Genomic DNA, 25,630 nt, shown 5'->3' with positions numbered 1-25,630 from the left:
ACAATAAATCCTTCTGTAATTTCTGTTTTGAACAAACAGCTTTCATTTCAAACAACTGTTTGTAACTTTTGTCACTAGACTGATTCATTCGTCTGCATCACTTCTTCAAAAAAGCAACAAGTTAAACAGAATGTGAACATTGCTAAACATGGAAAAATAAAGTTCAGTCTTAGTCTTATAAAAAAAGAAATTCAGAAAATTGTGAACAGAGATGAAAAATATCTCTGTTCACACACAATTTAGTGAGAGTCTACTATTCACTCTTTGGCTACGTTCACACTGCAGGCGACAGCACATCAAATCCGACTTTTCTGACCCTATGCGACCCATATCCGATCATAGTATGACAGTGTGAACGGCACAAATCCGATCAAGGTCACTTTCGTAAGTGGTACTGAATCCGATACATATCTGATGTTTTAGAAAGCAACTGCTGTTTGAATGGTCATGTCGCATTAAATCCGTCTTTTACGTCACTGACACAAGACAGACGCCGATTATCAGCGCCGGAGAAGACATCGTGAACGCTTCCTGTCCATCCAGAGAAACTGTTGGGAAGACAACGTTGGAGAAACGTGAACATTTTATTTGTACTGTATAATCTGCAGATTCTGGCAGAAATCTGCAACTTTCCTCCTCTCTAAAACAGCAATTAGGATAATTATTAGGCCATATGTAAATAACCCAATTACTTTATAATTTAAAGCAAAATTGGGAAACGTAAAGTCCGAAGTCTTTATATTAAGGGCCATCAGTCAAACAATACTGTTTGCTCTGGGTCTAACAGAGCGTTGTGTGTGACGTCTTTTGCGCATGCGGGCCGCTTTGAGGGTTCACACTAGAGCACGTTTGCTGTCACATTTTATTTGTAGTGTGAACAAGCAGACACAAAAAATCGGATTTGATCAAAAAAATCGGAATTGAGCATTAAGACCTGCAGTGTGAACGTAGCCGTTTCGTTCGTGAACACGTCACTTGCCTGCTTGCAAATAGTGAAGCACGAGGGGATCGTGCTTCACTATAACGTAACGATATAAAGAGAAAAAGACAGCTATAACTCACATTAATGAAACTTTAGGTTCATTTAAGTAGTTGTATTCACGATAATTACTTTTAAACACTTGGAGCCTGTGAGGTCCGAAGTCTGTTGCAGCACGTGGATTTGCTGTGTCCATCATCTGTGGACACAAGGAAACGAAACAGAGACCTGACTTTATATATTGTTTAATTAAACAAGAAGAACGAAGGCAGGAGGGACCAGGACGAGGCTTTTTGTCCTTCAAACAAAAGTAAGTAAGATCCGTGTATCACGTGGGCAGCGAGCATGTCCACTGGGTTTGATTAAAATATCTGTTATTTGATTAAAGCAAGAATATTTTGCTCATTTTGCGCATTTTCCCTCTTTTTACTGTGCTTCCTTAAAACAGCTACAGTTTGGATTGCATTGTAGTCGTTAGAGAAAGTGACTAGTGTCCTTTGTCTCCATGGTTTTGTTTCCCAAAACCGGCTTACCTGAATAATTAATGAATTCAGGTAAGCCACAGTTGTGTCTGGTTTCTAAGGTGATGTCTGCACAGTGACCAGTTTCTATGACTGACCAGGTTTACACTGACTCAGTTAATAATTATATATATGTAAGGCAGTGACTGGAATAAGTCACCAGATGTCGCTGTTGAGCTGCATATGTAGATCTAAGCAAGTTTGACCATTTGTCTTCTGCAGGACACCGTAGTTCAGATTTCTCGTTCGCGCGGGCGCCGACCTGGTTCAGTGTTTACTGTGTTTTGCGAAGGTAAGCACTGTCAACTTTGGAATCTATGTTTTAATGTATTACAATATATTATATTGCACATCTTTTCTGTGCAAATACAAATGTGGCAGCACAGTGAGACGACCGTTATAACGGTCTGTATGCCCGGATGCGGGTGTGTTTTAGTCGGTTTAAGATAATGTTAGTACTTATAGTAAACTGTAGCTTTCGTTCTGTGATTTGCATTGACTCAAACACAATTTTCATTCACATTTCCTCTGCAAAGCTACAGTAATGTGTTTTCCTAGTTTTTACTGTTGCTAAGCTTATTTTGTGAGAGGGGTTCATTATTTGTTCAGATGATTTTTTTTCTAACTTAAAAACGTAGATTTTGACCCAGCCTTTTGAGTTTTAGTTTATTTGGATGTTATGTTTAAGTTCTTTAGGGTAGCTAAGTTCGTTTGTTTATTAGTTTCTCTTGGTGTTTTCTACCATGGTATTTAAGTTTCCCTCTCCCTGTTTCCATGCTGCGTGTCTTATGTTGTCAAGTTTATATTGTCTTGTGTGCTCTCATGTTTCCTGTTTTATTTCGAAGGTCTGTGTCCTATGTCAGCTTTGCTTCCTTTGGCTGTATCCCAATTAAGAGACAGCATGCTTGAAGTACACGCACTATGCGTACGGTGTGTACTATAAGTACAAGATGTGCGGAAGTGAGAGACTTGCGAAATGGGACGGTTCAGGTTGCCTAGCAACCATGATACTAACAGCGAGAAACGTTACATACAGCTTTGTGTGACAGAAATGAAGGAGAAAAAATGTTTTTTTCTTAGTTCATTTTTGTCATGACATCACTTTGATTAGTTGAGTATCTGAGGCTGAGACCACAGGACTGTAATGATTGTTGGGCTTCATTTCTGTACTGAGCAGTCATTTCAAGATTAGTTAGTAAATAACAATTAGCTAATGTTGTTCATGAGACCAAAATCATCTCACTGTTGTAATGTAAATATAATATGGCCAATATTATAGTATTGTCAGATTATTATGATATATATATATATATATATATATATATATATATATATATATATATATATATATATATATATATATATATATATATATATATATATATTACAGGATATATTACAACAGTGGGATTGAACTCTGGGTCAAAGATTCAAGTTGCAGTTATTTATATTTCCTATCACCTTAAATCTTCACTCAAAGACAAGTATCTTTGACAGTGTATATATAGATGTACTTATACATAAGAGACAAATATTGTTCTTTTAATATGTTGGCATTACTTTATTGGGTGAGAAAATCAGACCATGTCGTAACTGCTTTAAGTCATACAGAATAGATATCAGAGCCTTAAACAGGCTGACTTCTGCTAAATGGGTCAAACTGGGCAGAAAGTATACAAACACATAACATCCTTATCGAATATGATGTAACACTATAGATCAACTTAGCTCAGAATATATAAAGCATATAAACAATTACAGCAATATGATGCAACAAACACAGCAGTGCTACTAATCCTAAACACTCAAAGCTTCATAGAACTGAAACAAACATTTATTTTTAGGTCCATTCTGCTGCTGATACATACTTTAGGTTTCTGAATATTAAACTTGTTGCTGCCTTTCATAGTGTGTAACTTGAAGGCCCTGAGTACTTATGCCGGCTTGTACACATACACGAGAGACACGAGAGTTCTTCTTTACTGATTTTTACTGTGCTTCTCTTAACGTACACAGGTACACCGTAGAACTGGTGAATACAAATGTACAAGAAAATTATGTTTCAGCATTAAAACATATTACAATATAAAATTCACAAAATATAAACAAACATACCACTTTGGCCTGCAAGTAGACAAACCGGTGTAATTGGAACTTAGGACTTATTTCTTCTTTAACATTCACACGGCTAGACCGTCACCATGAGCAGCTTCTCTGACCTTACTTCCCAAAACAGGAAGTGACCTCTGCCCTTACCTTATACTTACAAAATTAACCGGTTATTTTCCATCTATCAAATTAACTTGACACCAATCCGGTAGGCAAAAAAGGAAAATGTTAACATGCTCAACACAAAAATAAAACATACAAAATAAAATGTGTTAATTACATTATCATTACAAGAGCTCCGCCTAGTGGTCAAATACTAACATAACAACTGTTACACTCCCACCATCACACTATCGCAACAGCATGTGTGATCCTAAAGGAATTTGACCCAACAATGAACTTAGCGAAGGTTAACCAGTAAACATTATGTTGAGTCTTTACTCTGCTTCAAGTAAAAGTATAGTCTTATGTATGGGTCTCTCTAAAATCGTCTTAGTTGTGTGCTTCCCCTTATTGTCTCTAGTAGAGTCACCGATGAGAAGCTTAACTTTTCTGACTTTGCCGTCAGCTCCTGGAGTGACTTCCACAACTTTGGCGAGTTTCCATTGATTTCTTGGAAGATAGTCTTCTTGTAATAACACAATGTCATTTATTTTTGCATTTCTTCTGTTTTTATTCCATTTGCTTCTCTGTTGCAGGTTTAACAGATATTCCTTTCTCCACCTTGTCCAAAATACATTCACCAAATATTGTACTCGTTTCCATCTTTTCTGGAGGTAGAGATCTTCTTTAGCGAATTCTCCAGGTGGTGGTGAGATCACTGCTGATTTCATCGTCAAAATATGGTTGGGTGTCAACGGCTTCAGTCCTACAGGGTCGTTGATAGACTCTACAGTTAGTGGTCGACTGTTTACTATTGCCATAGCTTCATACATGAACGTTCTCAATGATGAAGTGTCTAATTTTGAAGCTGACTGGTCAAGAATGAATTTCAGAACATTTCTTATTGTCCGAATCTGCCTCTCCCAGACTCCTCCCATGTGGCTAGAAGCAGGTGGGTTGAAAACGAAAGTTATTCCCAGCTCTTTGACCTTCTCTTGAGTTGCTTTTTGCTCTTTTACTTTGGCTAGAAACAATAGATCTTCTTGTGACATTGACTCTTCTTCAACACTTTTTTCAACAAAGTCCATCTCTAGCACATTAAGTATCTCGGCTGGAGTAAGTATTTCTTTGACTTTGTTTCTGCTTACAAAGTGAACTTCTGTTTTGAGCTTGTGAGCTGGTCCTACAGCTGGCAAGACTTGTCTAACAATGACACGATGGCTTACTCCTATTTCATCTTCACAATCACCTTCAGAGTCACTGTAGCCAATGATGCTCCAGCCAAGCAGAGATTTCTGTGCAAATGGCTGGTCTCGATCACCACTGACCACCGCTAGAGGGAGCAATGCTTGAGGACAGTTATATCCGATCAGTAGTCCAACTTCACAATCAAGCTTGGGAGCCATCTCCTTTGATAAATGTTTCAAATGTGACCAGTTCTCTGCTGTTTTGTTTGTGGGAATATGTGAATGTAGTCTCTGGTATAGCTTGTTGGTAGTTTAATTCTTGTTTCAGAGTAAATGCCTCTTACTTGTAAGTCCTTTAACTTGCTGCTTGAAACAACTTTTGTTTTGGCCGTTATAGTGGAAATCTTGAGTTTAACTGGCTCTAACATGGCGTTGAGCGACTGAGCTGTGTCTTTCAAGATGAAAGTGTTGTCACTTTGAGTATCGAGCAAAGCATACACCAACATTTCATTCTCTGGTTCATCCACAGTTGATACATAAACTGGGATAACTGAGGAAGTACAACCTTTTGACTTTTGTTGCACAACTCTGTTGGATGTAACTTGGTTAGATACTTGCTCTTGTACTTCAGAAACCTCTGTTTCCTGGTTAGTCTTTGATTGTTGTTGGCTATTCTTTCTTTGTTCCTTGTCTCTTTTCCCTCTGTCTTGATGTAGACAAGTTGGGTGAGGCTTTTGGCATTTGTCACACACAATTCTGGAAGTACAGTTCTTAGAGTTATGACCAGTCTTGAGGCAACCAAAGCACAGTTTTTCAGACTGCACGAACTTTACTCTCTCTTCAACTGACTTGTCCATTATCTTGCGACATTTCTGAAGCGTGTGACCAGGTTTCTTACAAAAGAGACATGTGACATTTGTCCTTTCACTAGAGCTTGTACTAAGTGACTTAGCATTCAGCATGTAGTTTCTTTTGGGCTTGTCTTTGAATGCATGCTTGTCTTGTTCAGTTGGCTTTATTGCAGGCAGAGAAGTGATAGGATTACATGCAATTCTTGCTTCTTTATTCAGGAATTTGACAAAATGATTAAAATCTGGGAACATTCTGTGTTCATCTTGAAACTCTGTCACCGTTCTGTTCCATTGTGCACTTAGCCAATCAGGCAGCTTTGCAGCTATCCTCTGATTTTCCACGCAGTCATGCAAAACTTGTAAACCTTGAACATAAGGTATGGCTGACTCAACACTGCTTAGAAAATCTGCAAACTCACGTAGATCTTTAGTGTCTTTGTTGTTAATTTTTGGCCATGACTGAATCTTGTCACAATATGATTTGCCTATCACAAAGGGATCTCCAAACCTGTTGTTGAGTATCTCCCAGGCAGCATGATAAGCGGTGTCTGTTCCAACCAGAAAATGTCCTTCAATAGCCTTCTTCGCTGAACCTCCAACATACTTTCTCAGGAAGAATAGCTTTTCTTGAATTGGAAGATTCTTGCGGTCAACTAATGTTTGAAAAGACAACTTCCAGTCGTTATACTGCAGCGGATCACCTGTGAAGACTGGAGGCTCTGGGATTGGGATTCTGTTTGCAGTAATAGCTTCAGCGAGCATCCTTACAAGATCAGTGGAGGGCGTTTCATTTGCACTACGAATTGCTGTTTGAGGAACAGAGGCTTGGAGAGGTGCAGTTTGTTGCGGAGCTCTAACTTGAGAGGGGATGAATGGTTTCGAGTTCACATTTGGAAAGCTTGGTTGCAGGAAGGAACTATCTTGTCTTACTTGGGAATGAACAGGAGATTTGTCTTCATCCTCACTGTTCACACTTTCAGCATACACCTTCAGTCTTGCTTGTGCTGCATTACGCTTTTGCAATTCTCTCAAAAGTTCCACTTCCTTTCTCTTTTCATCTAACCTTGTCTTTATTGAGGTGCTCTCAGTTAGAAATTGAGCTCTTTTCCTTGCATCCTCAACTTCAAGTTCTCTGATTTCTTCCTCACACTGATGCTGTGTTTTCATTATTTTAATGACTTCTTCCATAGCTGCTACTTCAGCTGCAGCTTCTTGTCTTTGTTGTAGTGTGACCAGAGATGATTGCTTTGACATCCCAGAGATAGACCTTGACTTATATGTGATCCTTGAAGAAGCGCTGGAAGAAGTGCTGTCATACACGGACTCTGAATCAGCCCATGGTATACTATTTGGATCACCATCTTCTTCTAAAAGGCACCGAGCCTTTGCTCTGGCAGTTTCACTGATAGCCATGCACACATCAGATCTTCTGCGCATTTCAATATCAGGACTTTGTATTTTTCTGATCTCATCATGAATGTTACAGATGTCAGTCATACTAGCGTCTATAACACTTACAGCTTCAGGTATTAACTCAATGTCTTTACTCTTCACCATTCTTTTAAATAAGTTTATGTGGTATTTCCACTTCTTGTAAACTCGCTCAAAATTGTTTGTCAAGTCATTTAACTTGGCTTCTTGTAAGGATTGTCCCTTTTCAGTGAGAGTGCGTGTGCGCTGGCTTCTGCGTAAGCTTTCTGACTGTGTGCCTTCAGTAAATACTGAGCACTGTGGAGTTTCTTCTCCATTTGTCTGCTCTTTACTTTCATCATTTTGAAAATTATCATCAGCACTTTCTTCTTCAGTGGGCTGTATTGCATCTTCATTTTCATCTGCCATGTTGTCTTAATAGTATTTTCACTTGACTTTAACATTTACTTGATAAATCTTGATTTTAGCTGCTCTTTAATATGAAAGGTCACTTTGAATTTCAAATGGAACTGAGGCTTGATAACAATTTACAAGTGCTTTGTTACTTCCAAGACACGGACTTTTGTGCTTGCTTGATTATCTTTCACTTGTTAGCTTGCTTCTTTACTTATTCAATGCATTTGCTGAAGTACGTGATACTTCTCTTGCTAGTAGCGTCTCTTGCTAGTAGTGTCTCTTGCTAGTAGCTTTGGTCCAACCATCTCGTTGCCTTCTCCGGGGCAGTGTAGTGTTCTACTATGCCGGCTTGTACACATACACGAGAGACACGAGAGTTCTTCTTTACTGATGTTTACTGTGCTTCTCTTAACGTACATAGGTACACCGTAGAACTGGTGAATACAAATGTACAAGAAAATTATGTTTCAGCATTAAAACATATTACAATATAAAATTCACAAAATATAAACAAACATACCACTTTGGCCTGCAAGTAGACAAACCGGTGTAATTGGAACTTAGGACTTATTTCTTCTTTAGCATTCACACGGCTAGACCGTCACCATGAGCAGTTTCTCTGACCTTACTTCCCAAAACAGGAAGTGACCTCTGCCCTTACCTTATACTTACAAAATTAACCGGTTATTTTCCATCTATCAAATTAACTTTACACCAATCCGGTAGTCAAAAAAGGAAAATGTTAACATGCTCAACACAAAAATAAAACATACAAAATAAAATGTGTTAATTACATTATCATTACATGAGCTCCGCCTAGTGGTCAAATACTAACATAACAACTGTTACAGTACTTTCTCCCACACTGAAAACACTGGAATGATAAAATTATTTGAACATTACCTAATAAGACTGACTCAGGACAGACAATTAGTTATGTTAAACTTTCCTAGCAGTCTTTCACAAACAGGGAACAGTCTGTCTATTCTCTCCATCTGTCAGCTGCTTCTGGCTCTTCCTCCTCCTCTTCCTCACACACTGCTGAGTTTGTCCTGGTGGATCATCAGGGGTGCAAAGCCTCACAGATGATGTGCAGCAGTGGGTCCCTCAGTCTGTCCTCACTCTGGACACTTGCAGTTGTCACACATGGAAATCAAATGTGTGATAAGCTGCAGGATTCAAACACAAGTGTAACTTTTAAATACATGTTCATACTTTTATTCCACAATCAGAGAGAAAGAAACAGAGAGAGAGTGCAGGACAGACAGACAGGTGATAGTCTCAGGTGTAGACACTGCTACAAAACAGCACAAGAGAAGGAGGATTTAGTGTTTGTGTTATTACGAGTGCTAAACAAGAAGAGTTCCCAGATGGTACAGTGGACACATGTGTGACTCCTGTGATTAAAGCATCTTTCTTTCAGCTTAACGAGTGAACCGTCAGCTCGTTCAAACACACGTTAAAGTCCATTTGGCTTGACACCACCGAACAGAGGCAGCAATATAACACAGCTAACAGTAATAGTGCAGTGAATCCTGCTTGTGCTGTGATATTCAGGACTGCAAACCGAACAGCATCACTGACTTTCAGCTTGTGTTTGTGGATATATGACTGACTTTAATTATCCATAAAATCATCACATTCTCTGTAAGATTAAGGTCAAATATATATATGTGTATGTATGTATGTATATGTGTGTGTGTGTGTGTGTGTGTGTGTATATATATATATATATATATATATATATATATATATGTATATATATATATATATATATATATATATATATGTATGTATGTATGTATATGTGTATATATATATATATATATATATATATATTAGGGGTGCAACGATACACAAAATTCACGGTTCGGTTCGGTTCGATACTTTGGTGTCACGGTTCGATATTTTTTCGATACAAAAAAAATGTTCATGCCTTTTTATTAATTTGTCATTTATTAAATTTTCACAGCACATTCTGCACCACATCTCTGTGCGTTCATCATTTGTTTGAAGCCAGCTCACCTCCTGCAACCACTTGTCCGAGAATACGCGCTTCTTTTGTGGTTTGGACTCCTTCTGACATTTCTTTGGAGGTGGAGGAACACCAAAGTAATTGCTTAAAGGAGCTTCTTCGACATCTTTAAGAGTTCTAAACAAATGTCTGTCCTCCTCCAGAAAATCTTATGTATGCAAACAGGCGTTGCAACTTCTTATCTTGTGCACGTTTTTTATTTTGACAGCGAATACGCACCTGCGGACCACTTATGTGCAGCCCTGGTTATTTAGCTCATCATATTGCAGCCACAGAAATTATTTTGTCCATGAAACCATAAAGCTGCACTTTCTTTTTGCCTTATAGTCTGATTTGTCATAACGTTTCTGTTTTGTGGTAAGCTTTTCTTTGGCTGTCACTTCTTCACCCTGACCTGTCTTATTTGGCTCAGCAGAACTAAAATATATATCCTGCTGCTTTTACACACGCACTCACACAACGCTCAGCGATTCTCTGCGCGATCAACCTCTCACATGTTTAAGCTGCGGGAGATTTCACCTGTCATGTTTGCATGGTAAGCTAACGATTGATAAGATGATGTCAGAGGAATTGGTGCGCAAATTATCATCACTCACCAATCAGTGCTGTCGCTCTCTATACACAGTTTGCGCGATTGCAAAGTGAAAGCAAAAAACAAGCGCAAATTCAAACGCGATTTCAATATGTCACATATTCACAGTGGCTCACCGATGCCAATGACATAATTACCCAGCTACATTTCCGAAAGAATGCAAAAGCATTGACATATATTTTTCCTTCCTACGATAGGCCGACGGGCAGGGCAGGGCAGCCCGACTGGAAAAATCGCTAGCCCCGGGACGTCGGGCTAGCGATTTTGCGAGCCCTGTATCTGATTGAGGAATCACTCATCTTTGGAAAAGAGAGTTTATTACAGAGGAATGGCTCTTTCCAAAATAAAAGCTATAATATACGCTTCTTCTGGGCTATATTCTCAGTAGCATATTAAACATATCAGGTCCCCATAAGGAGAATCATGTGCTAACCGCTGACTCCGGTAAAGTTTGTAGCATGCCTGCTTGTTGTTTTTCTCTGCTTCCACTTGTCTTTGCACTAGGATGATGTCGGCGTAAATGTGCAGTCATATTCGTTGTGTTCCCACTAGTGCTGTCAGCGTTAATCTGAAATGAGGTTAACGCCACAACACGGCAAATCTCCGTTAACGAGCTACCGCGGATTGCCCCGTGTGTGGGGCTGGACAGCCAACACGTTAACGAGCTAACTGCGCTAACACACTAGTTCCCACCCATGTAATTGAGTATTGCGTGGCACATCCAACATACTTAGGGTTGCCAACCGTCCCTTAAAAAACGGAATCGTCCCGTATTTAGAAACAAAAGTACACGTCCCGTATTGAGCTAATAAGGGACGCACTTTGTCCCGTAATACAGTGAGAATCAAAAGTAGTCTATAAGTTTTAATGTAATTAACGCTTTGTTTGAAAACATAATTCCCAGCCCCGCTCCTGCTTTGTGACCAATGAGCTGACAGCACACTTATAACAATTCGAGTATGACAATTCAGATTACCGCTCATCTCATTGGTTGAGGAAAGGTCGCTTGCGGAGAAAATACCGGAAGACAACAGATGACCACAACAAAAAGCATGGCCAACAGGGAAACAAACGCCGACACTGCGGTGCAAGTCTCAGACGACAGTACACCTGAAGCTGGGCAAACACTGTGCGATTTTGAAACTGCACGATTGGCTCGCAGGGGTTAGAAGTTCGTAGGTCACGATGCAGGGTCTCACACTATACCGCCCGATGCTCTGATGCGACCTGAGTCACACTGTGCCTCCATAAAATGAAGGTTATAACAGAAAATCTGTCGCTCGCTCTCCCTCTCTGTCTTTCACTCACACAGACACACACCACCATCAGCTTTGCTAAATTGCTAATGAAAAACATGATCAGCTGTGATTGAGCAGCGATGTAAATCCAACTATTTTCACGGTTGTTGTGGTCGTGATAATTTGGTGATGCCACATCGAAAAGGCTCAGGTGAGCTTTCCAAAGTTCTACAAGTTGTGCCTCCATCGCTTGTGTCCAGATCACACGCTGCACTGCTGCTCCGTCTTTTTCACCGACGTTTACGTGTTTCCGCGTGCGCAGTGTGAGCGGCTGTGGTGACACCCTCACGAGCGATTGATGATCGTGAGGTGTTAATCGCTTCTCGTTACCCCACGTATACTACACGATGCACGATGAAGGCCAAAATCGGGCCGATCACCAAATTGGTCGCACGACTCAAAAATCGGCTCAAAATGGGCCAAAAATCGCAGAGTGTGAGCCCAGCAATGTTTGTTCCTCTCAGAGAAAGAAAAAAAGGCTGCAAAAGAACAGGGAGGAATGGGAAAAGGAAAACACCTATAAAGCGCACTGCACTGTGTGCCAGCGCACTTTTTCCATAGGCATGCTTCTAATGGTGGGCACATGAAGAACAGGAGGGGCGTGAAAGCTCGGGGAACCCTTAACCAATTTTTGTCCACCAGGCCATGGCAGAAGCAGATATGGTAAACACTGGTTTGTTTGTTTTTAAACCCTCTGGTTAAGGTTAAAATGGGCATGTGCAGTGAATATCAGCGCTATGTGGCCAGAAGTGTGATAATATAATTTATTTTGTGTAATAAACAACTGCAAGGATATATTGCAACAAATAGATGAGTAATACATAAAAGTAATACATAGATGAATAATGATGATGAGTTATGATGCGTAATCATGGGAACAAGTGGGTTTACAAACGGGAGCAAAAGCTGAAATAATGCCTCTACTGAAGCCAATTGCACTAAATGCACTAAATGTGCACTGTTACAAGAATATTTTTCTTTCTATTGTTTTCTATTAATTTATATAATTTTAAGTTAAGCAGGACAGAGTTCTTTTAAAGAAAGATTTACTTTTATTCTCAAAAGTTAAGCATGACAGGCTTCTGTTTAAGAAAGAGACCTGTTTTATTGTGTTAATGTTGTCATTTTGAGCTAAAAATAAATGCCTAAATGATTTTTGTTTCCCATGTCTTGATATCACAAAGAATACGCATCTACTTAAATCAAATTCAAGTCAAATGGTTAAAAAAATAATTTCACACACAAAAAAAGAGCTAAAAAATTCACCACACTGGGAAGGGTGAAGACAACTGGGTCGCCCGGCCCTGGCCACGAGGTGTCCCTTATTTATTTCTCAGGGAGTTGGCAACCCTAAACATACTGTTTTACTTTAGTCCATGACACGCTTACCTTCAGGGTCATACATCACATGAAAACCAAAATAGTTCCAAACGCCAGATCTGAATGAGGGTGGGGGAGGTTCAATTTGCCATGTTGCAAGGAGAGCTTAACTTCTGTCTCGCTAGCTTGCCCTGCGCTCAGTGAATCTGTGTTCGACTACTCTGCCTAGGCTGCACTGTCAAGCGCAGATCCACTGAGCGCTCAACACAGACAGCATCGTCAGAAGGAAAGTTGATAAAATAAATTAAAAATGTTGTATTGTTCGATACATATGCGTACCGAACCGAAAGCACTGTATCGAACGGTTCAATATCGATACGAGTATCGTTGCACCCCTAATATATATATATATATATATATATATATATATATATATATATATAAATATATATATATAAATATATATATATATACACAATCATACAATCACAGCTGTGATAGCGATTAGGGCAGGACCCCCCAGAGTATAGATGCTGGTGGTGGAGATGAAGATGGAGGCTTGAATGGCGCCTGAGAGATGAGTGAAAGGTGGTGGTGGTAGGGAGGAGGTGGGTTGTACGAAGGCATCTGAAAAGAAGAATCACAGAAGCGCAGTGAGATTTTAAGTACATGGAGTGAAGGCTGATTGGCCTAAAGGAGGAGGGCTGAGTGCTGATTGGACTAGACCCGTGATGTCACAACCAGCTTCACAAGCATGGGAAAGGGGAAGTCATGTAAAACTTACATTAGCTGCCAAACACCTGGGAAGCAGACAGACGTGGAGTAAGTATTTGAAGTACACTTTGAATTGGGACAGCCGTCGTCGTGTGGCGGTGACGTAATAGCACTCAAAATGCGTACTTCAAGCGTGCAGTCTCTTAATTGGGACACAGCCCCTGTGTCGTTATGTCAGACTTGTTTCTGCTGTTTCCCCATGTGTTTCCACATCCCCTAATCACCCTTGTGTGTATTTAGACTGTGTGTTCATTCTTTGTCAGGTCATCTATTGTTCAGTAGGTGGTGATTTAGTACCTGTTAGTCTCTAATCTGAAACTTGACCTGCTTTGGATGATACACAGCAAGTGAGCTGGGTCGCAGTCCTGGATAAGCTAAAATCCTGCTTCATACTACAGGCCACTGGTTATGTTGAACCCCTTATTTCAATACAAACATGATAGTTTCTCAGTGAACTTGAACTTATAATGACTCAAAACCCAATGAGGAAGGATTGTGTTATCAAATTAGTATTTCAAGGATGCATTTTTCTGCAGCAGGTACATGTTCAGATATGTCTGAAGAGAAGAAGAGGAAGCTTTCAACAACAGCTTCTGAACCTTGTGAGCCATCAGCCAGGTATTACTCAACTATTCTTAAATCATCACATGTAGCCATGTTTCCAAAGCAGAGGAAAAGAGTGTAAAATGTAAATAAATGCATAATCAAATGATTTGCAAGACATTCTTCAGAAGTAAAGTTGGGGTTCGGGACTTCAAAGATTGTGCCGGGGAATTTAAAGAATAATGTTTTCCAACACTTAGTGTCATCAGTCTCATAGAGAAAGACGATGTATTACAGCAGTAAACACACCCCTGTTTCAGCTTCAATTCAATTTAAAAAGTAGCCTACTATGTTTGATAAATAAATACATTTTCCTACTTTCAATGTTTGATGTGTCGTCTTTGTGCTATTTCCAATTAAATAATTTGTATCTCACTGGATTCTGTTTATATTTACATTTTATATGTTGTGTTATCAATTTAATAAACAGGGTTGTAAAATGTTTAAATACATTTAATGGAAATCCTGATGTTTTACTTGTTTAGGGTGTCGTTTACTGTATGTGTGTTGTGTATCCTGTGTGTTTTGCTAACGGCATATTTGATTTGTGAAAAATGTTTTTTTTAGTGCAGTTGAGTAGTCTCAGGATTTCCCCTGCAGTTTTTGCATTAAATGTGTAAATTTTTTGTGTTGGTGACTTCTCTCTACATCAATAAAGTGTTAAATAAACTTTTGTCTTAGTTCACAGAAAAATGTTGCCGAGTCCACGGGTCCCAGATGTGTCTCCATTAAGAGTGATCGATCCAGGATTGAACCTCTCGTCTTTAGAGATGAGGAATCAAAATGGAAACAGTAAACTTTGTTCTTACTAATATAAAATATCTTTCTGATCTCTTTCTGTTACAATAAACCACAGTGTATAGATAAAAAAGTGCATTTCCACTAAAAGTTTCAATAGTTGAGCAATGCGTTGACTGCTCAGTGAATGCTTATAAAGTTTTTACACTAAATATATATATCTTTATAGTTTACAGAGTGCAACGGAGTTCACATCTGAAAGTTCAGTTTCTGTGCAGAGCGATGAATCCACTCACCAGCAGCTCAGGTAATTCTCATTTCTGCTAAATCTTCTCTCGGTTTCTTAAAAATACTGAAGGGTAGGATTAGAAGTGATTGAGTTGTTTTTTTGTAACACTAAGGAATATTGGAGTCTTTTTTTTTTTTTTTTTACCAGGATATCTCTTTCAGTGTTCATATTAATGAACCAATTTCTAGTTTCTTTGTGACAAGTCAGTCAAAGATCCTTTTTTCAGACTGCATGTGTGCATCTCCCTCTTTGGCTGGGACCTGCTCCCACAGTAGCGATGTCACTGACGGCATTTGTGGCCATTTTGCTGAATGTCTTGACATACTAATGTGAAAACTCACATGCTTTGCTAATCTTTTCAATGCCATGTTGATTTCCCTCAGAAGCCTTTTTTTGGGGAATTTTTGTCCCCAATGTCAATAGTGTAGAGTCACTTAGTGTAGCAAAGTTGTACATGAGCTTCAGGTTTATCAGAAAGGTTTCAAAAGACTCCCATTGGTATTGAATTTGTAAGTGAAAATTTTATCTCTTAGATGTTTTATTCTATTTAGGAGGACAATGGGCATCAAACTTCGAGATAACTTTATCAAACTTCCCTTCATCCTAATCTGGTTTGCCGCATATGAATGTGTTGAACACTTCAATAACTCGAGTCCCTGCTATTGTAAGCAATAACATTACCTTTCTTACATCCGGCTTGGCTTCAGATATACAGCTGGAAGGTGTGCCACTTACTGTTGACATTTTCCATCAGCTTCAAACATATTGTTTTCTACAATGCACTTAAGCTTGGAATTTTGCTCCTGGCACTGTGTTTTGTTTGTCTCTGTACTTCTGCAGAATGAGTCATTTAAGCCCCTGCAACATACCTTTATTAATTTTCCTTTACTTTAGGCAAGTAGAATGTACAGCACACCAGGCTATATCATTTTCACCTTCCTACCATAGAGATCATGCCTTCAGTCTGTACAAAATAGATACTGTTGCCTTGTGGTATGACATCAGAAATGACATCAGTTTTACCACACAAAATATCTGATCATTACTGCATTTCTTGATTTCATTAAGGTTTGTGAGCACTCATTTATCCACAGCTCTCTTTACGTTAGTACAGGATTTCAATCAGGTTTAGGTCTCGAGTTTGACAACTGACCATTGCAACACCTTAATTATTTCCTTTCAGCCTTTCTGTTGCAGATTTGCTTTTGTGTTTGAGATCATGGTTCTGTGGTGTAATTGCATTGCACAGTAGATGTTAATAGAGGCAGTCAGTGTAGTTAGGCCTGATGGCAGCTAGAGGGTGAGACCGGTGGGTTTGGACAAAAAGGGAATGTTATGTGGAACAGAGAAGAACGGAAAACTAAAGAGTTGGTTATGAATCATACGGTGGACCCGCATATAATTAATAGCACGGCACGGTGTCAGAAGTCCTGTACTGATCCATGCAACCTCGACCGAATGAATCTGTATCTCGTGGAGCTTGTGGAAAACGAGAGGGAGAATATGGCGGATGAAAGTGCACAGAGAACGCTGGTGTCGTGCCAAAGTAGTTTGTAATTTGTTTCCCCTGCGTCGGGAGCAAACGCGGGGCTGTCCAAATCAAGGACAAACAGTATCCCAGAGTGTTGATTTTTACTTTACAAACACTTCTTATAATAACTAACTACTCCTGAAATTTTTGAGATGTTACCTCTTTATACAGGAAAGTTATAGTGGGATACAAATAATATCAGGATGAATAATTTGTCCCCCATGTGTAAATCATGGACAAACAGTATTCCACATTCCTGATTTGTAGTACACAAACACTTCTTATTATGAGGTATTACTCCGGAAACTTTGGAGGATTTAGCTCTTTATACAGTAAAGTTGCAGGAGGATAAAAACAATTATCAGGCAAAATGTTCTTGTGTTAAAATAATCCCGTCACCACGTGAGAACAATAAATATATACAATTCTCAGTTGTAACCCTCAAACTGAATGGTAATGTAACGACACTGCACTAGCAGAACACTGCAACTGTGGAGGGCTACATGATGAACTGATACGGTCTCACGGACAAACGGCTGTCAGAACACTTGCAGCTTGACCCAGATTTGACCATGCAGAAAACAAGATGGCGAGGCAAAGTGAAGAGGTAAAGCAACAACAATCCTCCTTACGAGGTGACTCTAGAGCTGAGGCTACCAATGCTAAGTCCATAGATAGAGTGCACAAAATTAGTCGTAAGGACATGAAAAGGACAGGTTTACACAAGCACACCCCTCTGTCACAGTGTTCTTTGCACAGTAAGGGAAAAAGCTGAAGTATGTCATTTTCAAATATGTATGTCCAGAAGTTGGGAAGCACCAGGGATGGGAATCATACAGTGGACACGTGTATAATTAATAACATGACAGGTTCTGTTTCATTAAACAATTTCTGCCAATATTTAACTGTCCGACAAATGGACTCACATTTGTTTCTAGAATACTTTGGTAAACAGAGTTTTCATCAAACATGTCACTGTGCATCATGGACAAATGTCTTTACTTTGGTCTCATTTGTTCAAAGGACATTTTTCCAGAACTCTTGTGGTTTATTCAGATGCAACTTTACAAACCTAACCTGTGCTGCATCGTCCTTGAATTTTACCGGACCTAAAGTTTTTGTTCATGATTATATTTAGCAATGATATTTGGCAAAACATCAGCACAGGTGAGGACAAGATGTCAACAGGGCATAACCTCACCCTAACATAGTGAAGAAGCTTTTTAAAAATGTTATTTAAGAATTTGGCCTCTGAGAAAATTGTTTTGCTTATGTTATCATATAAACTGCTCATGAATATAAATTAAGGCTTTGTATTGTTTTTCCTACAGTTATCCCAGTGTGGATCCAAACAGCTGTCTAATGTGTAAGAAGGTTTTGAGGGATCCAGTCCACTTCAAGTGTGGACACTGGTTATGCAAACAGTGTGTGAGCTCAAACTGGGATCAATCTGGCCCACATACAGAAAATCTCTGCCTGGATTGTGTTGAGAAATGCCGACTTAAGAATGTTGAAAGCACAGGTAAGCTTCCATGGGTAAATGCTACTGTCACTGGGATCTTTGATATGTGTGCACCATTTATCCTTGGAAATAAAAGTGATTGCAGCGATCTTACACCAGCTAAACTGCATTTATACTGATAACCTTTTCTTCTTGTGTGACATGTTCTTTTGACATAGAGAGAAGTAGCTTGCCATCACCAGTGTGTGAATGTGTGTGTGAATGGGTGGATGACTGGATGTGTAAAGCGCTTTGGGGTCCTTAGGGACTAGTAAAGCGCTATATAAATACAGGCCATTTACCATTTTACTATGTGTATAGCTTCTGACCTAAGGTTGTTTTCACATCTATAGTTCTTTTACTCTGGTCTGACTTAGTTGACAAGTTATAAAACTTCAAATTTCAATCAAATCAAATGCATTTATAAGCACATTTAAAAACAACATGGGTTGAACCAAAGTGCTGTACATAATGAAAATGGTGAACATTCATAGAAAATACAATGGAAGACTAGTCACAATTGAAGGCTAGAGAATACAAGTGCGTTTTCAAGCGGGTTTTAAAAATGTCAAGTGTTGGTGAAGACCTAATGTTAAGGGGCAGACTGTTCCAGAGCTTGGGGGCAGCAACTGCAAAAGCTCAGTCACATCTGATTTTCTGTCTGGTTCTGGGGATATCCAGAAGCAACTTATCTGCCGGCTTAAGAACTCTGCCTGGAGTATTTTTAGTTAAAAGGTCCAAGAGATAAGATGGAGCTAATCCATTCAGAGATTTAAAAACAAACAACAAAATCTTGATTTCGATTCTACAACGTACTGGTAACCAGTTTAAACGTGCCAGGATTAAAGTGATATGTTCAAAATGGCGAGTGACTGTTAGGAGTAGGGCAAATGGCGTTCTGAACTTTTCCAGTGGACCAAGGTCAACATCAAGGGAAAAATGGAGGTCAGAGGGTCCGAATAGTATAATCTCAGTTTTTTAATCATTTATATGCAAAATATTCAAAGAAAACCATGATTTAATGTCATCAAGTCAGTCAAGTAAAACTTTAAAACTCCTATCAGTTAAGTAGGATCTGAATTGGTCTAAAATTTGAAATAACAGTTGCATCAAGGTTAGTCTTTTTTAAGAAGTGGGCGGACAATAGCATGTTTAAGATAAGAAGTTACAGGAAGGTGTTTAGCTCAAACTTGGAAAATACACCTGGTAGTTAGGTTGAATCGAAGCTGGATCACTTTTCACACTTTAAACAAACTGCACCAATCTAGACTTTGGAACCGAACCAAGACCTTCTCCTCAAGTATGATTACCATACTTGTTGTTCACACCCGCACAAACAAACTTTACCAAAGGGGAAAATGACCAGAGTTTTACTTATATGAACTAAACAACATAGGTGTGAAAACACCTTAAGACTCCAGTTTTCATCTAAATCTAGGATGCCAAAGGTAGATGCCAAATTTTAACAATTTTGCCCAACGCAGCTTTTATTTATTAAACAAAATGTAATAAATTCCTGTTTACAAATCTGAAAACATTGCTCTGTTTGATTCCAGGGAACATCCTCCTTGTCAAAGTAAAGGAAAATTTGAAAAAAGCAGTGAAAAAGAAATTTGCTCTGACATTTGAAGGTAATGGTGACCAAGAAAATCTACTCCAGAACATCTACACAATGTTGTTTATCACCACCGGAGAGAGTGAACGACTAAATGAAGAGCATCAATTCAAAAGTAAATGGAAAACTCAATCATCCAATGACTGTTCAGTCAACCTCAGTCACATATTCAAATCGTTTTCTGTCCAAACCAAACCCCACAGAACAGTTGTGACGAAGGGCGTTGCAGGCATTGGGAAGTCTCTGGCTGTGCAGAAATTCATTCTTGACTGGGCCGAAGAGAAGGAAAACCAGGATCTTGACTTTGTTTTCAGTCTTGCTTTCAGAGAGTTGAATTTGATTTCAGGTGAAAAAAGCCTACATGAGCTCCTGACTTTATTTCACCCCACACTGTCTGATCTCAAAGATTCAGTGGATTATACCAAAACCAAGACTGTTCTGATCGTGGACGGTCTGGATGAAAGCAGGTTTCAGCTGGACTTTGAAGGCATTAAGACTATAACATCTGTCAAGGAAGCAGCACCTGTGAGGGATCTCCTAGCAAACCTCATCCAGGGTAAGCTTCTTCCTGATGCAAACCTCTGGATTACTTCCCGTCCAGCAGCAGCCAATCAGATCCCTGCAGAACATGTTGACATGGTGACAGAGATAAGAGGTTTCAATGATCCTCAAAAAGCTGAATACTTCAGGAGGAGATTTAATCATGATCCTGGTCTTGCTGAAAGGATCATTAAACATATTCAGTCTTCACAGAGTCTCGACATCATGTGTCAGATCCCGATCTTCTGCTGGATTTCTGCAGTGTTATTCCAGGAAATCTTTGGAGGAGATGCTGAAACTGCAATTCCTCAAACTCTTACAGAGATGATGTCACACTTCCTGTTTGCACAAACAAAGCGTAGAAGCAGAAAATATGACAAGAAGGTTGAGACAAACAAAGAAAAGCTTCTGAAGACACACAAAGAATTTCTTCTGAAACTCGGCAAGCTTGCATTTGAGCAGCTGCTGAAGAACAACCTCATCTTCTATGAGGAAGACCTGGAAGGCTTTGGCATTGACATTAAAGAAGCATCCATCTACTCTGGATTTTGCACCACAGTCCATTTGGAAGAACAACTCTTTTCCAACAAAAGGGTCTTTTGCTTTGTGCATCTGACCGTACAGGAGTTCTTTGCTGCTCTCTTTGTCTATGACTGTTTTATTAACAATAATACTACAGAACTTAAAAACTTCCTCATTTTGGAGGACAAAGACCATACGTTACTTGATCTTGTAAAGGTGACAGTTGACAAAGTGCTGGAGAAGAAGAAAAATGGCCACCTGGACTTCTTCCTGAGATTCCTTCTTGGCCTCCTAGTTGAACCCAACCGGAGAGTCCTTCATGGTCTGCTGCCTTCACCAGATCAAAGCCAAAATACTGACAAGAAAATCTTGACTTACCTCAAGTCTATCAGAAGGAAGAACCTCTCTCCAGACAGCTGCATCAACCTTTTCCAGACTATGGTCGAGATGAGAGATCACAAAGTCAAAGATGAGATTCAGGAATATCTCGCACTGTCAGATCGTTCAAAAACAGAGTTGACTCCCCTGCACTGCTCTGCACTGGCCTACATGCTGCAGGTATCGAAGAATGATTTGGAAGTCTTGGACTTAAAGAGTTACAACACATCAGATGAGGGCAGACGGAGGCTGATACCGGCTGTGAGAAAGAGTAGAAAAGCTATGTAAGTTTGCAGCAATAATTTACTTTCATGTTGAATAACAACATGTTAAATATACTTTTCTGTCAATCAGATTGTGTAAGGTCAGGGTTTGCTGGAAAGGAACTGTTCTTGATAAAGCTGATCAAGTGTCATCCTTAAACCTTTGTCATGGCATGGATTTAATTTATGACCACAGCAACCACTTCCCTGATGACACTATGGTCTTAATTGTTACTTTTAATTTGCATAAAAACAAGGTTTTAATTTTAAATTTTATCCCAAGTTGAATAAAATCAAGATTATTTGATAAAATAATAAAACATTCTGCTCAAAGAAGGCCAAGATCATCTAGCTAAATCAACCGACATTATCTACTCAATACTTTACAACAAAAAAATGAGAATGGCTAAAATGTAAAAATAAAGGTTTCAAAACTCTCATAACACTTTTTAAAACGTTTAATCTTTTTTCTTTGTTTGTCTACAGAATGAAACAGCTTTGTTCTCTTTATACTAACACTTAAACACCCACCCACAGGTTAGCAGATTGCAAAGTGACCTCGGTGTCAGCTGAGCATTTGGCTTTTGCTCTCAAGTTCTACTGCTCATCCCTGAGAGATCTAGACCTCAGTGACAATGACCTGAAAGATTCAGGGTTGAAGTTACTCTGTGATGGACTATCAAGTCAGTGCTGCAGGCTGGAGATACTCAGGTAGTAACACATAAAGTACACCAAAATAATGGACCTCCTTTAGCCAGATTTAAGCTGAAAAGAAAACTGCTAGAAAACTGACTCTGTATAATAAAAATGATAGTTCTTGCTCTGATTTCAGTGAGGTCTTTATCAATAATAAGATAGTATACTTAGATTGACAAAGAATTGTCTTTAACACTGTACACTTCTGACACTCAGGAGTCATCATCTTGGTTTGATACCCGAGTGGCAACCCACCAGTGGAAAAAGATAGGAACATCTGAACTAGCCCATTAAAATTGGCATATTACTTTTTCACACAGTGATGTTACGTGGGTTGGTTGACAGGGGTTGTTTGGTATTATTATGTGTGGTCAGAAGGTCAATAATAAGTTAACAATCATAGTCAGTTGTTACAATCATCAGTTTAGGCACATAACTTGCTTTGTTTGGTAAGCAAGAACAAAATGTACTACTGGAATTATTTCAATTGAAAAAGTGTCTGTTTTATCAGGTTATCCGGTTGTCTGGTCACAGCAACAGGCTGTGCATATCTGGCTTCAGCTCTACAGCTCAACCCGTTTCATCTGATAGAGTTGGATCTGAGCTACAACCACCCAGGAGAGTCTGGAGAGAAGCAGCTGTCTAAACTGAAGAATGATCCCCGATACAAGCTGAGCAAACTCAGGTAATGGAATTTTTTTTAAGTAATTTTTTAAAACTTCATTAAGAAACATAATTAAATCTGAGATACTTTTCTCCACAGTGTTGAACATGGTGGAAGTCACAGAATGAAACCAAGCTTCAAGAAATGTAAGCACTTCAGTTATTTTTGGTGGCAATAAGTAACAAATCAAGGAAATTATGATCTAGTAACAGATCATTGTTCAAAGTGGCATGGCTTCTTTTTGTTGTTGCAATGAAGTGTTTTCTTATTTCCAGATGCCTGTGACCTCACTCTGGACTCCAACACAGCACACACAAACCTGCTTTTCTCTGATGGGAATAGAAAGGTGACCTGGATGGAAGTTGACCATCCACATCCTGATTCCAAAAAACAGCAGGTGCTGTGTGAGCAGAGCCTCAATGGGCGCTGCTACTGGGAGGTGGAAGTGTTTGGCTTTCTATGCGTTGGGATTACAATCAGAAGAAGATGCACAGAACGAAAGAAAAATGAGTTTAAGATGGGATACGATGACAAATCCTGGTGTCTGGTTTTCTCTGATGATGGTTTTTACATTCTGCACCGTCACAAGAAAGTAGACGTGCCTTCAGCTGGATGGCGCTCCAGTCGGGTGGGTGTGTATGTGGATTGTTCAGCTGGCACGCTGTCCTTCTACAGGGTTTCTAATGACAGCTGCATCCTCCTTCATAGCTACAAAACAGCCTTTAACGAACCCCTTTATCCTGCTGTTGAGCTTCACTCTCAGTCGTCTGCTTCATTTTGTCAGCTAACCTAAGTTTCACCTGCACCTGCAAGTTCTGTCCATCAGTTCCACACATTAAACTGCTTTACGAGTATCCCATTGTTTTTCCATGTTGTCCTAATGAAGTTCTAGGTCATGTTTCACCTATTGTAGCTACATGGTATTCTTTATTTACTCTATCTTTTTCTAATATTTTTTTAATGATCTGAAACAGTTAAGTGTGACAAATATCCCCCACAAAAAAACAAAAACCCAAAAACTAAGAAATCAGAAAGGGGGAAATACGTTTTTCTGTGCATTGTAACTGCAATTTGCACTCTTGCTGATGAATCTGTTTGGTAGATTTACATAATATTTTCAACTACTAAGTCATTCTTCAAACAAAAAACTGTTCCAACGTCTCCAATGTGACAATTGGTTACACTTTCCCTTTTGTATTTCTCTAAATTTAAAATTTAATATTTTATGTTTATGTTGCTTGTCAGAAACATTGTCAGCATTTTAAGTTATGGGCAGTTCTGTTTCATGTATTTTTTGTAGAACTTATTTGTATTTACTACAAACTCAGGTCTAAACCTCTGAACTCCTAATCTGTAACTTTGAATTAGCAATTTACTCACTTTGATAATTGAACATAGTGCTAAGAAAAATACATTCAATGTAAATGAGCATGATTTCACAATTACAAAGTAGGAGATTACATTTTAAAAAACTGACTAACAGTGCACAAATATCTACAGATGATTTACGTAAAGAGCAACAAGATCTACAGAGGAGAACACAACCAGTAGACCCAGAACATGCACACTTTAAACAGAACGTTTCTAACCAGATGGTGGAGCCGAACTCAGGACTGCTGTGAGGCTTGCTACTACACCACCATGCTGCCCACATTTGACATGCAGAATGTAGAAGTAGAAGTTGTAGAAGTTGGTGGCTGTATTAATGTTCTTTTGTCTTCTTTTATTTAGAATTTACCTTTCTCTGTTTTAAATCAAAATGTGTGTGGCAACTCTGAGCATCTTTTACAGCCTTTTCACTACAAATCAGGTGTGTGTGTGTGAGAGAGAGAGAGGCTGTTTCAAAGGCGTTTAGTTTCTGTCCTTTATTTTTACTTAGCTTGAAGTTTGTGTGGAACAAATACTGTGTAAGTTAACAGAAGTCTCAGTATCACAGGTCTGCAATTAACACAAATGAGGAATTTAGTATTTTAGTAAATGAATGTTAGATACTGGTTGGCATGTTATGGTCTGACAGTGAAAAATAACCAGAATTCAAATGTGAGGTGAGACTATTAGATGTGATTCAACATGTACAAACTGGTGTCCTGTTTTCGATCACAAATGGCTGCTTATTGAAAAATAAAATGTTTTTTTAAATTTTCAGTGAAAAGCAGAAGTTTCTAATAGTTTTGTCTTACTGATGCTCATTAAGGAATAACTTCAGACGCTGTTAAAAAAAAAAAAACTAGTTTCTCCTATTACCGACACACAGAGGTCTGAGGGATCTTCCAGGAATTATGCCGCTAATTTCCAGAGAACTGATTGGGCATTATCTCTTATGTTGAACATAACCTGGTCCACAGCTGGGCTGTTGTGGAGCACAGAACAGGTGCTACAAAGCACACCTGTCACAACAAAGCCCACGCCACTTCATCAAACAAGCTTTTTCTTTTCACAGTTCTGCATGCATGTAGTCTACTTGCTTATACATGCCATCTATACAGGAAATACATCATTTGAAAGAAACACAAACACCACCTGTCATTTTAATCTGAGAACATAAAAAACCTCCTTCATTAATCCAACCATATTATTATTGGCTCATGTTTCCCATAGGCCACTAACCGTGTTAATGAGGGAGTGACTTGGCCTGAGAGTAAAGGGTGGGGCAGTCTGCCTCACAGCTGCTCTCAGCAACACCAACCCACCCAGA

At 39.1% G+C, this 25,630-nt stretch overlaps 1 protein-coding gene across 4 annotated transcripts; it reads left to right on the top strand.

Moving 5' to 3' along the window:
• The first annotated feature begins 46 nt into the window (after positions 1-46).
• LOC146522805 (NLR family CARD domain-containing protein 3-like) lies at positions 47-24,021 on the top strand. Of its 4 annotated transcripts, XM_085152940.1 has the most exons (11): positions 47-1,289; positions 1,723-1,792; positions 14,132-14,213; positions 14,880-14,990; positions 15,166-15,243; positions 18,088-18,278; positions 19,814-21,596; positions 22,113-22,286; positions 22,783-22,956; positions 23,035-23,081; positions 23,211-24,021. In XM_085152940.1, the coding sequence occupies exons 3-11, from the start codon at positions 14,149-14,151 to the stop codon at positions 23,726-23,728; spliced, it is 3,141 nt and encodes a 1,046-aa protein (XP_085009066.1). In that variant the 5' UTR covers positions 47-1,289; positions 1,723-1,792; positions 14,132-14,148; the 3' UTR covers positions 23,729-24,021. The 4 variants fall into 4 exon arrangements, with proteins under 4 accessions (XP_085009066.1, XP_085009067.1, XP_085009065.1 ...); XM_085152941.1 differs by lacking the exon at positions 1,723-1,792; XM_085152939.1 differs by having other exon boundaries at positions 47-1,792.
• Positions 24,022-25,630: the final 1,609 nt, after the last annotated feature.

This window comes from Neolamprologus multifasciatus, chromosome 3 (assembly GCF_963576455.1).
Source record: "Neolamprologus multifasciatus chromosome 3, fNeoMul1.2, whole genome shotgun sequence".
In the NCBI taxonomy this organism is placed as follows: Eukaryota; Metazoa; Chordata; class Actinopteri; order Cichliformes; family Cichlidae; genus Neolamprologus; species Neolamprologus multifasciatus.
Note: the sequence above shows the minus strand (reverse complement) of the source record. Positions and strands in the feature narration are given on the sequence as shown.